Consider the following 16,601-nt stretch of genomic DNA (forward strand, 5'->3'; position numbering starts at 1 on the left):
TGTACCAGCGCAGGAGAGAGTCTGGCTCCTCTTGCTCTCACTCTGGTATAGAATGAGAGTGGTGGGGAAAAATGCTACGTTATCTTTACAACCATTCACCGAAAGTACCAAGCAGGCCTGCTTTATTGCACAAATCCAAATCTTTGTCAAAACTTGCCATTTTCAGCATGTAGCTTGCTAGCTTGCGTTTTTGTTGTTGTTTCACAGCGGCGGAGGCATTTGAGAGTGGTAGCACACAGGGAGCGGGCTCTGACTGAAATGGTCGGAGCCAATGGAAGAGCTTATCCCCGCAGCCTGCTTCCATTGAGTCAGACTACAGCTACAGTGATGTTGGCAGTTACTAGCATGAGCCTGAACTCAGACTTTAGCAAAAAATTCCAAATTCCAAACACTTACATTGCTGTGCACTACTGGGTAATTTCTCAGATATTTGGCTAAAGGTTTGATATATTTCCTTCACTCTGCCCTGCCTTCGTCCCATTTTCTCTCTGTTGTCCTTTGTTTGTCCTCCTCCTCGTCTCCTTGTCAGTTGGAGACGGAGATCCAGTTGGTGTCGGAGGCCTATGAGAACCTGGCCAAGTCCTCGTCCAAGAGGGAGGCTCTGGAGAAAACCATGAGGAACAAGCTGGAGCTGGAGGTCCGCAGGCTGCATGACTTCAACCGCGACCTCCGAGGTGATCCGTGTGCCGTACTCACAGTCATATTGTGATTGTGATCCATTTGTTTTTGTTTTTCTTGGTATAATACTCATGGACCCATTTTGTATCTGTTATTTATTTTTAAGAACTAGAAACAATGTCCAAAGATGTATTACGGCGCGAGGCTTAAGGCAGGAAAAACATCAGAAATAGCAGTCACGAGTATGTTTCAATTCACTTATTTAGTAAAGCACAGCAGCGTGAGCCTTTGGCATTCCTCAGCCTAGCTGTCATTCCTTACAGTCAGGCGCGCGGGAAGCTATCTCCCACGAGGGGGTCTGAAGCATATCGCGCGCCGCGCCGCGCCGAGCACTTTGCGCGTGCACGTGTGAGGTGCGTGCGCGTGCACGTGCGAGGTGCGAGCACACGCAAAGTGCGCTGCGCGGCGCGGTCTTGTGCGAGCATGCTGCGTGAAGTTGGCACTTGTAGCCTAATGCACATTGTCTTAAAACTTGAATGGAATCAGGGGTGCCGATTTCTGTCTGTGCCAGTGCGTGCCCATGCTTGCGCATGCCCGTCGCCCAACCCATCCCCCGATAAAGCGATAAAGCTGTAGTGATGCAAACGCACCATAGGAGATTTAACAGCGACCTACACACACACACACACACTTCACACACCACTTCAGTTCGACAGAATAGGAACAAGCGACCGAAGCATGCTGTAAACCACACTCATCTCAGCAACATAGAACATGAACAGCGTCAGCATCAGCGACCGACCCACACAGACACATTGATTGATACATCAAAAGTTTTAACCAACATTATAACATACACCACTACACCTCACCTGGAACTGGAAGTCGTAGGCTACTCGTCACGGTTGCACTGGTGGTGGTGGAAAACGCACTAGGTTTTGTGATCAAAAATCTCCTCATTTTGTTTTGGCTACTTGTGTTGAGATGTGTCAGTCTGTCACTCTCTCTCTGATACCGCTCAATGCACAAGTGTGTTTACTCACTACGTCAGCAGGGTCACATAGAGTGCACTGACTCATGCAGCCAATCAGATTGGGCTATGTTTTGATCAACTCGTTTTGTAACCCGGGGCCGCCAGCGGGCCTCGGGTGGGTGGAGTTTGCTATCAAATCAATGTAAAGAGACTCGACCCCGCCCAGCCACAGCCTAGAGCCCAGAGCAGAGCACCCACGGGGAAATGAGGGGAGAGAGAGAGAGAGAGAGAGAGAGATGCCTGTGACAGTCACTGAAGTTTCACCAAATGAGGGTGGGGCTGCTGGGGGGGGCTGGGGGGGGCTGCGTCAGGAAGGTGCAGGGGCTGAGGCCGCCACCAGGGGGGGCTGCAGCCCCGGCAGCTCCCCACTTCCAGCGCGGTTGCTTACAGTATCATACATTAACCACTAATCGAGCAAGGTTCACTCAATATGGAGCGAGAGAGTTTTTGGGCAAACATAATAAATTCCAAACTAGCTTAGTCTAGGAGTTACTAAACTATTCGTCGTCAAATAAATCATATTTTTTGTCACCAGTTGACCAACGCCGGTCAAGCGAGCATCACTCTATATGAAGTGAGAGAGAGCAGCAACAAAACACACACCACACATTTAGCTCACATGTCAAAAGGGCCGGGATGACTCACTGGAGGAACTTTGTGAGCAGACCAACTGTAAAACTAACAGATTCCTATGAGGAAACGCTGTGGGAGTCGCATTCATAGTGGAGGTTTAATATCAAACTGGCTTTGTTTTCATTGCTGCAATTTGGTAACTCCAGCTTCTTCCTGGTGTTTTCCATCCTGTCCATCCTGCCATCTGCTGTTTCACAAGCCGACGCCCTCAACGACAGAGACAAATCAAGGCCTTGAAAGTTTTTGAAAATAGACAGACTCGGGTCATTGAAAGTGCTTGAATTTACCGGAGACCAATTCCTTGTATGTGTACATACTTGGCCAATACAGCTGATTCTGATTCTGAAGTGCTTGAATTTATATATCTTGTTCTTTTGATATATATTTTTTTACTTGAAGGGTAACAGCACAGTTGAGAAGTGTTCACACGTTCTGTTGTCTGTGAGCTTCTGGAAACCCTGCTAGTTCTCATGAAAATGGTCAGTGTAGTAACTGTAATTAACCTTGATCCATGTCTCAAACTAGGCCATGTTGGGTCCTTAATGTTTTTTTATTTTTTTACTCCATTTTCTCCCCAATTGTACTTGGCCAATTTTTCCCTCTGCTGCCCCGGTCGCTGCTCCAACCTCTGCCGATCAGGGGAGAGCCAAGACTAGCACCATGCTTCCTCCGACACATGCGCAGTTGCCAGCCGCTTCTTTTCACCCGACAGCGGGGAGCTTCACCGGCAGGACATAGCATGTGGGATCATGCTATTCCCACCAGGTACCTTCCCTCTGAACAGGCGCCCCGACCGGCCAGAGGAGGCGCTAGTGCAGCGACCAGAACAAATACCCTCAATCCACCTTCCCACCCTCAGGCACAGCCAATTGTGCCTGTATGGACGCCCCGACCAAGCCGGAGGTAACACAAGGACACAAACCTGCACCCGTCGCGTTGCTAGGCAGGGAATCTACCGCTACACTACCCGGACGCCCGCGTCCTTGAATTGAAGGGAATTGGGCCTAGAAAGTCCTTGAATTGGATGTTTGTGGCAATCCTGTTTTCTAGTGTTGGTTTGGAGTATTTGAACTGATCACATCTTTAGTAACACCGTCCCAGAGATAGGCACAGAAACATGGAACACACTTTCTCTCTCTACCTCCCAACCTCCCTCCCTCTCTGTGCACTAGAGAGAAGAAAGCTGCATTCATGGCTCTGAGCCCAGATCCAGACAGGTCCGCGGGGAGATTCCTGACTCTTACAACAAGTCACCATAGAGCTTTTTTTTCCCCCCAGCTTCCTTTTAATTCCCTTCATAGTTTGGGCAGCGGTGAGCGCTTTGCTCCACTTCTCAGGGTCAGAGTATCATCATGTAAACACATGCTTTGCTCCACTTCTCAGGGTCAGAGTATCAACATGTAAACACATGCTTTGCTCCACTTCTCAGGGTCAGAGTATCAACATGTAAACACATGCTTTGCTCCACTTCTCAGGGTCAGAGTATCAACATGTAAACACATGCTTTGCTCCACTTCTCAGGGTCAAGCCTTCCCTGTCGACACTAGAGCAGGCTTCGTTCATAATGGCTCATGCGAGACGCGTGCTACATGATGTTTCACATACACTGGGCATGCGCGTGCCTCAATGTGTAGTACTGGAGTCCACATCGAGAGGGCAGCAACTACGCCTACGGCCAAGGCAAAGATGAAGAAGAAGAAGAAGACACCGATGACCACCATAATGCTTTGAATCACAAATAAAGTCAGAATTTGGTTATCCATGTTGAAACAGTGTAATGGTATCCACCCTCCTTTCAGCTGTGGCTGGTGGACATGACCTCAGTTGTACGAATGGAGAGACTCAGGTTCCTGAGGACTAACTCACCTGGGAGATTTTCGGCTGTTGGGGACCCATTTCTGGACTACCTTGACAAGGCTAGAGGCGATGGGTGCCTCGCATGGTTGGTTTCCCGTGGACCCCTTGTGTGGGATCCTATGTAAAACAGCTCTGGCAAGCACATAAGCACTTTACGTGGCTGGTAATAACACGCGATTATGTAGTGTAAGTGTATGTATGTATACTTTTCCTGGCTGAGACTGTTCAATCTTCTCTCAACTCGCACCAAAAGTGCGACAGCTGACAGCTTCAAGGTGCTTACTGCCACCTGCTGTACAAGTAGGTTAGTTGCATCGTTTCAAAATTCCACGTCTACAGTAACATTCCAACCCGGATTTTGATGACGAAGACTGGCTCAGCCGCCGGAGACCAGAGTCTTTGTGTTTAACACTCAAAACAATAGAGGTAGTGTAGACAATAGATGCAAACGAAGTGCAAAATGGCCTAATGTAGACTTGGCCTCAGTGTCAGAGTATCAACATGTAAACGGATACTTTGCTCCACTTCTCAGAGTCAGAGTATCAACGTATAGCTGCAGCAGCTAGCCTAGCATCCTTGAGGAGCGACTAGTCGGCGTTCCAGGTACCGAGCAGATTTATCGAGCGATGCCATTTTCCTGAGTTATCGCTGTAGTTCTCACATCTACTTTTTCTTGTGCACGTTTGTCTTTTTGAGTGATCCAACATCTGGCATTTACACTGGAGCAATGCATCTGGAATGAATCTCCCGTAACTGATACTACAGCGCTGTTCATCTGAGTTTCCAAACCTCGGTCTAATAATGATCCATCAAGGACCATGCCAGAACTTAGAAGAATGAGAAATCCCTCTTGCGTGCCCAAAATCTTAGTGATTATTGTTCAAAAGTAACTAAATAGTTGAGTATTTAGTGAGCTAATACGTTAGTTGAATAACTTTCATACTCCCCAGTCCCCACTTGAGTAAAAGCAAGCTTCAGTGGCAGTGCTCTTTCCTACTCTGGAAGAAATACAACGGTCGTGGACAGTTAGAGATCCTCATCTTCAACTTCAGCTTCGCCCAGACTGCTCTCATTCACTCTCACTTTCGGCAGTTCTCCGGAGCTGCGGGCGACTGCGTGGGCGGCAATGCGTTCTGAATGGGCACGCACCTAACTGTCGGAAGTCCTTCTTCCGAAGTATTTTTATGCCTTTTACACTCATAATTTAAATGTGTAAACCACATGGACGGATGCCAAATATAAAGTTGGAGGTAATATGAGGGCAGTTGGATGAGGAGATCAGAGGGCTGCTGACCTGCTTTGTGTCTATTTCTGCTCTGTGATTGAAATGCCTGCTAAGCTGTAGGCCGTATGATTCAAAAGGTAGGCCAGTAGGAGGAGTGTGTGAACTTTAGGGCTGGAGTGGATGATAATTCAATATGATTGTTTATTGTCTTTCAGTGGGATCATATCGTGAGGATATGTATATATTTTAATAGTGTGACACATTTCTGCTGTCTAAATTAATGATGACATCAAATTTTACTTAAAAACTGATAAAATTAGGTATGGTAGGAATATTATTTGAAAATTTAAGGTTTGTTTGCCATCATTACCATTCAGTTCAATGAGATGAACATTAATTTGATTATTTAACGTGATTTGCATACATGAACCATATCGTGATATGTATTCATAGTGAGATTTCTTTTTAACCTTTATTTACAGGCGGAGTCTCACTGAGACCAATGCTCGCTTTTTCAGGAGTGCCCTGTTCACACTCACACCTGGAAGGTGACCAGTACAACCAAAGTCTGATCTGCTGGCCACTGATCAGCTTCACTGGAGCAGTTGGGGTTAAGGGCCTTGCTCAAGTGCACCTCAGTGGTGGTAATGAGGGAGGGGCAAGCGCTGCCTTTTCACTTTCCCTACCCAGATTTATCCTGCCGGTCTCGGGGATTGAACCGACGACCTTCCGGTCACAAGCTCGCTTCTCTAATCGTTGGGCCACCACTGCCCCTTATGATTATCATGATTTTGATTTCAACCATATCGTCCAGCCCAGCCCCCCCCTGGACAAAAATGCAGCAGCCGCGCCTGCTGTGGACAACAAAACCAAACATGGTAAACAATGCCAGATCCGATCATGGTCATCACATATTAGTATTATTAGTATTATTATAAACGATGCCAGATCCGATCATGCAAAATAGAAAGATCCATCAGATCCAGTTGAGTAAAGTGTAGCACAGGGGCAATAGGCTATGTAGAAGATAATACATAGAAAATAATAGACGTGTGTGCAAGTTAAACCTAGCCTAGCAAGTTAAGCCTAACGATAGCCATGTCCTTGTTCTTGGCAATACACTACAAGAGTCACATAACTTGAGTCACAGTTTGAATAGCTTGAGACTTGCTGCATGAAGAGAAGACTTGACTTGGGTTCTGGTGACTTGGGACTTGACTCTGACTTGTACTTTGATGACTTGAAAATGTTTCTAAAGTCTTGACTTGAGATCTTGTGTTTGTGTAAAAGACTTAGATTGAGCGTGTTGAGATTTGTTCCAGCAGACGACTGAATTCAAATTCAGTTTTCTGAATTTGTTTGGAATGATTGAATTTATTGAAGTTGAAACTGATTATAGAAATCAAACTCATGATGCTCTTACCAAGTTTTTACCCTATTAAAACCATATTGCACTGAAAAGTCCTAGATATTTAGTTTTAAATTGATACTGGACTCTTTGTCCAGTATCTTTGTTGTGACTTGACTTGCTGTTCTACATTTAGACTTGACATTAATGTTAACATTAATGTTGTAGAACGGAATTAATCAATACATTCTTTATCCCGCGTAACGAGCACCTCTACTTGAGCCGAGATTGTGAGAGTGAGCAGCTTCAGAGAAAACCACTTGTGACATCAAAATAATAACTGGAGTCAGGAAGTCGTCTTACAAAACTTTTGTTCAGCCAAACATGTATTTTGCAAATAGAATTACAAAGAGACTGCATTCCATCTTGAAAAACTTACATGATTACAGAAATACAGATAGATGAGGCGTACAGGAGTGCAGTGGTGTTTTGTGGAGAGACAATATCATTTATAGGTCTGACACGGCACAATCTGTATGTTTTGACTATGGCATAGAAAAACAAGTTCAGGGGCAGAGAGGGGTGCCGAGAGGAAAATCACCCAAGGCAGGTCAGAGTCACTGTGCGAGGCTACAGGTTATCTGAATATAGTGTATTTCTGTGATATGCATTTATGATTAATAACTGATACAAATAACTATGTGTATCTGCTTTATAGCTTTTGATCATGTAAATAAAGCCAATGCACTTAAATCTTCTCTATATCAATGACCATGGACTTGTCTACAGTCTCAAGACTTGAGACTGACTTACTTGCAACTTGATCACTGTTGACTTGGTCACACCTCTGGGTTCTTATTAAAACTATTGTTTGCCAACATGGTGAGATAATTTCACTTTTACCCCCAAGTCAGTTTAGTTTCAAAACATGTTTTCATTATCTTTAAATAAGGCAGAGCACTCTATATATACCACTTGACTTAGGAAAAGTCTTTCATTATCCTTAAATAAGGCAGAGCACTCTATACCACTTGACTTAGGAAGTATTTCATTATCTTTAAATAAGGCAGAGCACTCTATACCACTTGACTTAGGAAAAGTATTTCATTATCCTTAAATAAGGCAGATCACTCTATACCACTTGACTTAGGAAAAGTCTTTCATTATCCTTAAATAAGGCAGAGCACTCTATACCACTTGACTTAGGAAAAGTCTTTCATTATCTTTAAATAAGGCAGCGCACTCTATACCACTTGACTTAGGAAAAGTCTTTCATTATCCTTAAATCAGGCAGAGCACTCTATACCACTTGACTTAGGAAAAGTCTTTCATTATCTTTAAATAAGGCAGAGCACTCTATACCACGTGCCTTAGGAAAAGTCTTTCATTATCTTTAAATAAGGCAGAGCACTCTATACCACGTGACTTAGGAAAAGTCTTTCATTATCTTTAAATCAGGCAGAGCACTCTATACCACTTGACTTAGGAAGTCTTTCATTATCTTTAAATCAGGCAGAGCACTCTTACCACGTGACTTAGGAAAAGTCTTTCATTATCTTTAAATAAGGCAGAGCACTCTATACCACGTGACTTAGGAAAAGTCTTTCATTATCTTTAAATAAGGCAGAGCACTCTATACCACGTGACGTAGGAAAAGTCTTTCATTATCTTTAAATCAGGCAGAGCACTCTATACCACGTCGCTCATCCCGATCGCGACTCTTCTCGTCCCTGGCACCTCAATGGTGGAATGAGCTTCCACCTTCAGTCAGGACGGTTGAATCACTGCCGATCTTTCGGAAAAGACTAAAGACACACCTTTTCATGCTCCATCTGGGCCCTTCTTGAACTAACTTCTTTCTTAAAAAAAAAAAAAAAAGTTAACTTAACTTAAAACTTAACTTTACCACTATTCCTTCAGATGTTGTAGTTGTCATAGACTGTGTTGCATAGTTGATCGCTCTATTGCTGACAAAAATGTGTTATTGTAAGTCGCTTTGGATAAAAGCGTCTGCCAAATGACGTAATGTAATGTAATGTAACTTAGAAAAAGTCTTTCATTATCTTTAAATAAGGCAGAGCACTCTATACCACTTGACTTAGAAAAAGTCTTTCATTATCTTTAAATAAGGCAGAGCACTCTATACCACTTGACTTAGAAAAAGTCTTTCATTATCTTTAAATAAGGCAGAGCACTCTATACCACTTGACTTAGGAAAAGTATTTCATTATCTTTAAATAAGGCAGAGCACTCTATACCACTTGACTTAGGAAAAGTCTTTCATTATCTTTAAATAAGGCAGAGCACTCTATACCACTTGACTTAGGAAAAGTCTTTCATTATCTTTAAATAAGGCAGTGCACTATATACCACTTGACTTAGGAAAAGTCTTTCATTATCTTTAAATCAGGCAGATCACTCTATACCACTTGACTTAGGAAAAGTCTTTCATTATCTTTAGATCAGGCAGAGCACTCTATACCACGTGACTTAGGAAAAGTCTTTCATTATCTTTAAATAAGGCAGAGCACTCTATACCACTTGACTTAGGAAAAGTCTTGAACAAGTGAAGCTACATTGAATAAGCAAAACTGCCTTAGTCAGCACATTTGAAGCCTTTTAACATGTTTTAAGACAAATAAGATTGTAAGACTCAGAACAAGATTAAAGTCACTGGTTTTACAGTTTGCATCGCTCCCACCAACACTGACAAATATTAGGTTCCAATTTTTGGTTTCAGAACACACACACACACACACTCCTCCATGCTGATGACATCAAAACAGTTATTGTTTGATTTTGTTTATTGGTGATTTGCTCAGCAACCGGATCCCAGAGGGGCTTTTAATGTGGAGGAAGAGAGAGAGAATGTGTGAGCAAGAGAGCAAGAGGAAGACGGAGTGTCAGAGAGAGAATGAGGAAAATAACTGTGTGTGTGTGTGTGTGTGTGTGCGTGTACGTGCGTGTGCGTGTGCGCGTGCGCGTGCGTGCGCGCGTCTGCTGCTGTCAGCAGGGATTTCCATGCAGCCTCCAACACACACACGCACACTCACTCTTTCAGATTGCAGTTTAGTTAACATGCAAACATCTCTCAGAAGCAGAAACAATCTGATTGGTTCAGTTACACCTCAGTGGGCGGAGCCAAATAACCACAGTTTTTCAGATCGCAAGTTAGCTAACTGACAAATTAAATGAAAAAAAATAGTAATAAAATATAAAATTATTATTATTATTATAGCTGCTGCGCAGCAATGAGTCGTGGCCGGGCCGCCGCCCCTTTGTGCACGTCCAGGTTTGCGTCAGCTGCGGCCTCGATGCTGAATGGCACCCGGGTGACACAGCTCTGAATTTTCATGCGTTTTGAACACTGGACAAAGGAGTCACATGTTACTTCCTGCGTCCACTATGTGGCACTAGAGAAGACCAAATAATTATATGTCAGGATGTTGTGTATCGTCTAGAGCAGACCATGTACATTTTATGTAAATGGGTGATGTTTGTCACATAAGGTTCAATCTGTGTTGCCAGTAGGTGGCGCTACCCAAGTGGGGCATTAACGCAGCAATACATTTAGTGGAGGTCGCCTGACATGCATAAGTGTCATGAATATCGACCATTGCACAAAGGTCCCCCCCCCCCCCAAACAACACCCATATCCCCCCAGCTACTAATCCTACGCACCCCTCGAATCCTGGCTTTCTAGCACCTTCCTATCCCTATGGCCCCTTATTGATCATCATGCAGTGATTGCATTTTTACGCAAACTAGGCTTGGCCTCATTTGGTATCAGGCAATCACTTTCATTCATTCCTTCCAGGACATTTCTCCCTAGCGCTGGATCAGGATCAATGACGTGAACCCCTTCCCGCGCCCCTGTGAGATAACCTGGGTGCTCAGCAAGCTCAGTGTCTGCGAGCTCAAGCAGACGGACATCAGGCCTGACACTCACAATCATCACCTCTCATCAAACACGAACGAGGCGCTCTCTACAGACGCAGCCCTTCTCATGTAGCAGCAACACTAGACTCGCACTCTTTAGGAGCCATCGTGTCTCCCAACTGCTGCTCCTCTAAAATTACCGTCAACTCACTGGCGGAATTACTGTCCAGTGCTACCTCTTAACTGTTACCTTCTAACTCATGACTCTCCTGGCCTTGATTCAGCAGCTCACCCACTGCTAACTCTTGTCCAGGGTCCTGTATCTCAGTGGTCACTACCACTACGCCTAGAGTTATGTCTGGCACATCAACTGTTATGGCCTCAGCCTTAGTGGCTCTTTGCGACATCGTTTCCACCTAGAAACTCCTCAAGGAGCTCTTCTCCTGTTTGCTCTAGTGCAGCTACATCTGTTAGCATCACTGCCTCATCCTGGAGCTGCTCCAGCCGCTCACAGCGTTCTATCCTAGCCTGCCTCGCCTTCCTGTCAGCTGCGCGTCTCACTTTACACTCCTCTGATAATAATGATGATTATTGCCAAAGCCTTTGGGATTCAACACTTTATTTATTTATAAAGCTTTGATTGGGAAGCTGCCACTTTATCTGTCCTCAACTCTCACTCATAACAGTATCAGTTATCAAACACGCTCGCGGTCTTATGTCAGACTGTCTGTCCCATGCGTGAGGACTGAGCAGGGAAAGACTGCTTTTTCTTTTTATGCTCCTAACAAATGGAATGAGCTCCAGGACCATTTAAAATTGGAGCGATTTATCCCTCTGAATTCTTTCAGAATGCTCCTAGAGAGCGCCCTACACGAGGAGTGTTCGTGTTTTACATGAAATATTTTCACTTGTTCTTATTGTTTTATCATGTCTGTAAATGTATAACCTCTTTGTATATGTTTTCTGTACCCAGGGCACTCTTGCAAATGAGAGCTTGCTCTCAAGAGATCTCCCCTGTATAAATAAATGCTAAAAAAAAATAAAAAAAATAAACACATTCACATCAACACATTCACATCAACACATTCACATTGGCCAGAAAAAGTAGCCGGATTTGTGGCTTTTAAGTTTCCAGAGAGTGTCAAAGTCACCAAGTCTAACTCTTCAGTTTCCAGTGCCTCCGAAGACACAACACACACACACAGCCCAGATGAGTGTGTTGGAGATGGCCAACACACACACACACACACAGCCCAGATGTGTGTGTTGTGTGTAACCAGTGGTGTTGTCTTGTTGTGTCAACAGAGCGCATGGAGACGGCCAACACACGCACACACATACACACACACACACCAGATGTGTGTGTTGTGTGAGTGGTGTTCTCTTGTTGTGTCACAGAGCGCATGGAGATGGCCACACACACACACACACACACACACACACACACACACACACACACAGCCCAGACGTGTGTGTTGTGTGTAACCAGTGGTGTTTTCTTGTGTCACAGAGCGCATGGAGACACACACACACACACACACACACACAGCCCAGATGTGTGTGTTGTGTGTAACCAGTGGTGTTGTCTTGTGTCACAGAGCGCATTGAGACACACACACACACACACACACACACACACACACACACACACAGCCCAGACGTGTGTGTTGTGTGTAACCAGTGGTGTTTTCTTGTGTCACAGAGCGCATGGAGACACACACACACACACACACACACACACACACACACACACAGCCCAGATGTGTGTGTTGTGTGTAACCAGTGGTGTTGTCTTGTGTCACAGAGCGCATTGAGACACACACACACACACACACACACACACACACACACACACACACAGCCCAGATGTGTGTGTTGTGTGTAACCAGTGGTGTTGTCTTGTGTCACAGAGCGCATGGAGACACACACACACACACACACACAGCCCAGATGTGTGTGTTGTGTGTAACCAGTGGTGTTGTCTTGTGTCACAGAGCGCATGGAGACGGCCAACAAGCAGCTCGCCGCTAAAGAGTGTGACGGCTCAGAGGACAACCGCAAAACCATCTCCCAGCTGCTGGCACAGAGTGAGCGCGCGCGCGCGCGCACACACACACACACACACACACACACACACACACACACACACACACACACACACACACACACACACACACACACACACACACACACACACACACAGTCTTACTTATGTCACTTTTTGGGTATTTACATGTAGACTTAGATGCATTCCCTGGAGACTAACCCTAACCATAACCACTACTTGCCTTAATCTAACCCTAACATTCTGTTCTAACGAAGACTAAGAAAGCTGATCATATCACTCCAGTTCTTAAGTCCTTACACTGTTTGCCAGTGTATCATAGAATAGATTTTAAAATACTGTTATTAGTCTATAAATCACTTAATGGCCTAGGCCCAAAATACATAGCTGAATTGCTCCCACGCTACGAACCGTCTAGAACTCTTAGGTCATCAGGGTCCAGCTTATTAACTGTCCCTAGGATCAAATCAAATCATGGGAAGGCTGCATTTACCCACTATGCTTCTGCTAGCTGGAACAAATTGCCTGAAGACCTCAGATCTGCCCCAACCTTACTTACTTTTAAAAATAGACTAAAGACTTTTATGTTTACCGCCGCTTTTAACTGCTGACAGCTACTATGCAAACCCAATGAGTCCTCTATAAGTTTTTAGCTCTTTTTGCAACTGCTGCCCCTGTTGCTTAATGCACTTTTTATACTCTTTTTTTTAAGTTTTGTTGTGATGCTTCTAAATGTCTATTTTATTCTCTTCTTTTCTTTTCTTTTCCTATCAACCATTTTATGTGAAGCACTTTCAATTGCCTCTGTGTATGAAATGTGCTATACAAATAAACTTGACTTGACTTGACTAACATTAACCTGACCCTAAACCTACCTAACCCTAAACTTACCAACTGGGGCCACGGTTTTTGTCCCCAATTGCACCAACCGTCCCCAGTCACCTGGTCTTAAGTCACCAATCACCTGGTCTTAAGTCACCAATCACCTGGTCTTAAGTCGGGTCTGTCCCCGCAATTTCAACCTAAGTAAAAACAGACACACATACAGACAGTAGGGGTGGGATGATACATCGATCTGTATCAATGCAATGATCAATGATCCAATAGCATCGATGCAAAGTGAAAACATCGATATAAATCGTCATCACACCATAAGAAATAAACATGAATTCTATTATTTTATTTTGAAACTCCACGCCATGTCTGCATCACCATTTCCGCCCAAGCGCACCTCTTTCCACATACAAACAATGCGAGGGCCATGGCAAGCAGGCAAGAAAAAGAGAGAGAGGATATCCGCTTCCCTCTGGGATATAAATCAACGCATATTGTCTAATATTGATCGCAGCCCCCTGAATCGTATCGAAGTCGTATCGTGGCAGATTTTGTGATATCGGCAAATATTACATCGTTGTCCAATTAATCGATGTAATATTGTATCGTGATCAAACTTGTGACTCCGCCCCCAACAGACAGACAGAGCGCTCCTCTTGGATGCTGTGCGTGTCTGTATGACTATCTTCCCATTTGATCTGATCCGTGCAACCGCTCTGGGCTTTCCTTTACTGTTTTTTTACTGACTCGTCTGTCACTGACTGACCGGAGTCTCCAATCAAAACTCAAATTCAAAGCATTTTCCATCGATGTTAACGTTTTATTTTTATTTTATTTATTTATTCTGGCACAGAGGAAATCCAATTTGTCTTTTCCTCATCAAATGTCACTTCCTTGTATAAATGTGCATCTTTTAAAATTGACAGTAAACGCTTTGTCTCACTTGTGTGTGTGTGCACACGCGTGCGTGCACGTGTGTGTGTGTGTGTGTGTGTGTGCGTGTGCGTGTGCGTGCATGTGTGTGTGTTCAGATAAAGAGACGGGTCGTGAGCGGGAGAAGCTGGAGATGGAGCTGAACGCGCTGCGCTCCACCACAGAGGACCAGAGGAGACACATCGAGATCAGAGACCAGGCACTCAACAACGCCCAGGCCAAAGTAGTCAAACTGGAGGAGGAGGTGAGCGCTGCCAAACTAGTCGAGTAGATTTCTGTCTTGGTGTCAGTATGAAGTTTTGGGGGGAATTGTATCCATCAATTTTCATCCATCTTTTTTTTTTAGATGTCCTCCTGTGTGTGTGAAAAGCTGAATATCACTGTCAAACTTTCTCGTCCGTTTTCATACTTGGCACACACACAGTTTCGCTGATCTCAGTATATTTTACTCAGTAGATGTATGTTTCTGCCCCCTGGTGGCGGAGGGTGGGAACGACAGCTGTGTGATGAAACCAGTTGTCAGCTCTGCAAGTGACAGAATACACATTCCTTGTTTCCCCTTTATTTCTGAACCTTTTATCGGTCATTTCTAATCAAGTTTGAGTGGATTTTAATTTCACACTGCGCCCTCACAGATCCTGAATCAGCAGAAATGCTTCAGTGCTTCACGTAATGTAATTAATGCAAATTAATTCCGCCATTTCTCTGCAAAACAGCTTCCACAATTTGCAATCTGCAATTTTCCCTATAATGTTAGTAGGCTAAACAATGGACCCACTTGCGTACTCTGATAGCAAGACAAACAACAACAAGCGTGCAAAGCCACATATAGTTCAAATAACACAGCTTACTACGTTGATTACCAAATGAATCTAGAAAAAGTAAATATAGAGAAATATGTGAAAACGACAGAAGATTTGACGCATGATACTTATGTCTTCCACGTTCTCCGGTAGGCGTGGACGCATGATACTTATGTCTTTCACGTTCTCCGCTAGGCGTCGACGCATGATCCTTATGTCTTCCACGTCCTCCCGTAGGCGTCGACACATGATACTTATGTCTTCCACGTTCTCCGCTAGGCGTCGACGCATGATACTTATGTCTTCCACGTTCTCCGGTAGGCGTCGATGCATGATACTTATGTCTTCCACGTTCTCCGCTAGGCGTCGACACATGATACTTATGTCTTCCACGTTCTCCGCTAGGCATCGACACATGATACTTATGTCTTCCACGTCCTCCCGTAGGTGTCGACACATGATACTTATGTCTTCCACGTCCTCCCGTAGGCGTCGACACATGATACTTATGTCTTCCACGTTCTACGCTAGGCGTCGACACATGATACTTATGTCTTCCACGTTCTCCGCTAGGCGTCGACACATGATACTTATGTCTTCCACGTTCTCCGCTAGGCGTCGAGACATGATACTTATGTCTTCCACGTTCTCCGGTAGGCGTGGACGCATGATACTTATGTCTTCCACTTTCTCCGGTAGGCGTCGACACATGATACTTATGTCTTCCACGTTCTCCGCTAGGCGTCGACACATGATACTTATGTGTTCCATGTTCTCCGGTAGGCGTCGATGTCTTCCACGTTCTCCGCTAGGCGTCGACACATGATACTTATGTGTTCCACGTTCTCCGGTAGGCGTCGACACATGATACTTATGTCTTCCACGTTCTCCGCTAGGTGTCGACACATGATACTCATGTCTTCCACGTTCTCCGGTAGGTGTTGACACATGATACTTATGTCTTCCACGTTCTCCGGTAGGCATGGACGCATGATACTTATGTCTTCCACGTTCTCCGCTAGGCGTCGACACATGATACTTATGTCTTCCACGTTCTCTGGTAGGCGTCGACACATGATACTTATGTCTTCCACGTTCTCCGCTAGGCGTCGACACATGATACTTATGTCTTCCGCGTTCTCCGGTAGGCGTCGACGCATGATACTCATGTCTTCCACGTTCTCCGGTAGGCGTCGACGCATGATACTTATGTCTTCCACGTTCTCCGCTAGGCATCGACGCATGATACTTATGTCTTCCACGTTCTCCGCTAGGCGTCGACGCATGATACTTATGTCTTCCACGTTCTCCGGTAGGCATCGACGCATGATACTTATGTCTTCCACGTTCTCCGCTAGGCGTCGACGCATGAT

At 44.7% G+C, this 16,601-nt stretch overlaps 1 protein-coding gene across 1 annotated transcript in view; it reads left to right on the top strand.

Moving 5' to 3' along the window:
* Window positions 1-16,601, top strand: part of amot (angiomotin) — a 122,385-nt gene that overhangs the window by 85,735 nt on the left and 20,049 nt on the right. Inside the window, exons 11-13 of the mRNA XM_083639863.1 lie at window positions 530-674; window positions 12,588-12,680; window positions 14,524-14,669. Coding sequence (XP_083495989.1) covers window positions 530-674; window positions 12,588-12,680; window positions 14,524-14,669 — 384 coding nt within the window. The remainder of the gene's footprint in view (window positions 1-529; window positions 675-12,587; window positions 12,681-14,523; window positions 14,670-16,601) is intronic.

This window comes from Poromitra crassiceps, assembly GCF_964638095.1.
Source record: "Poromitra crassiceps genome assembly, chromosome: 1".
Taxonomy (NCBI): domain Eukaryota; kingdom Metazoa; phylum Chordata; class Actinopteri; order Beryciformes; family Melamphaidae; genus Poromitra; species Poromitra crassiceps.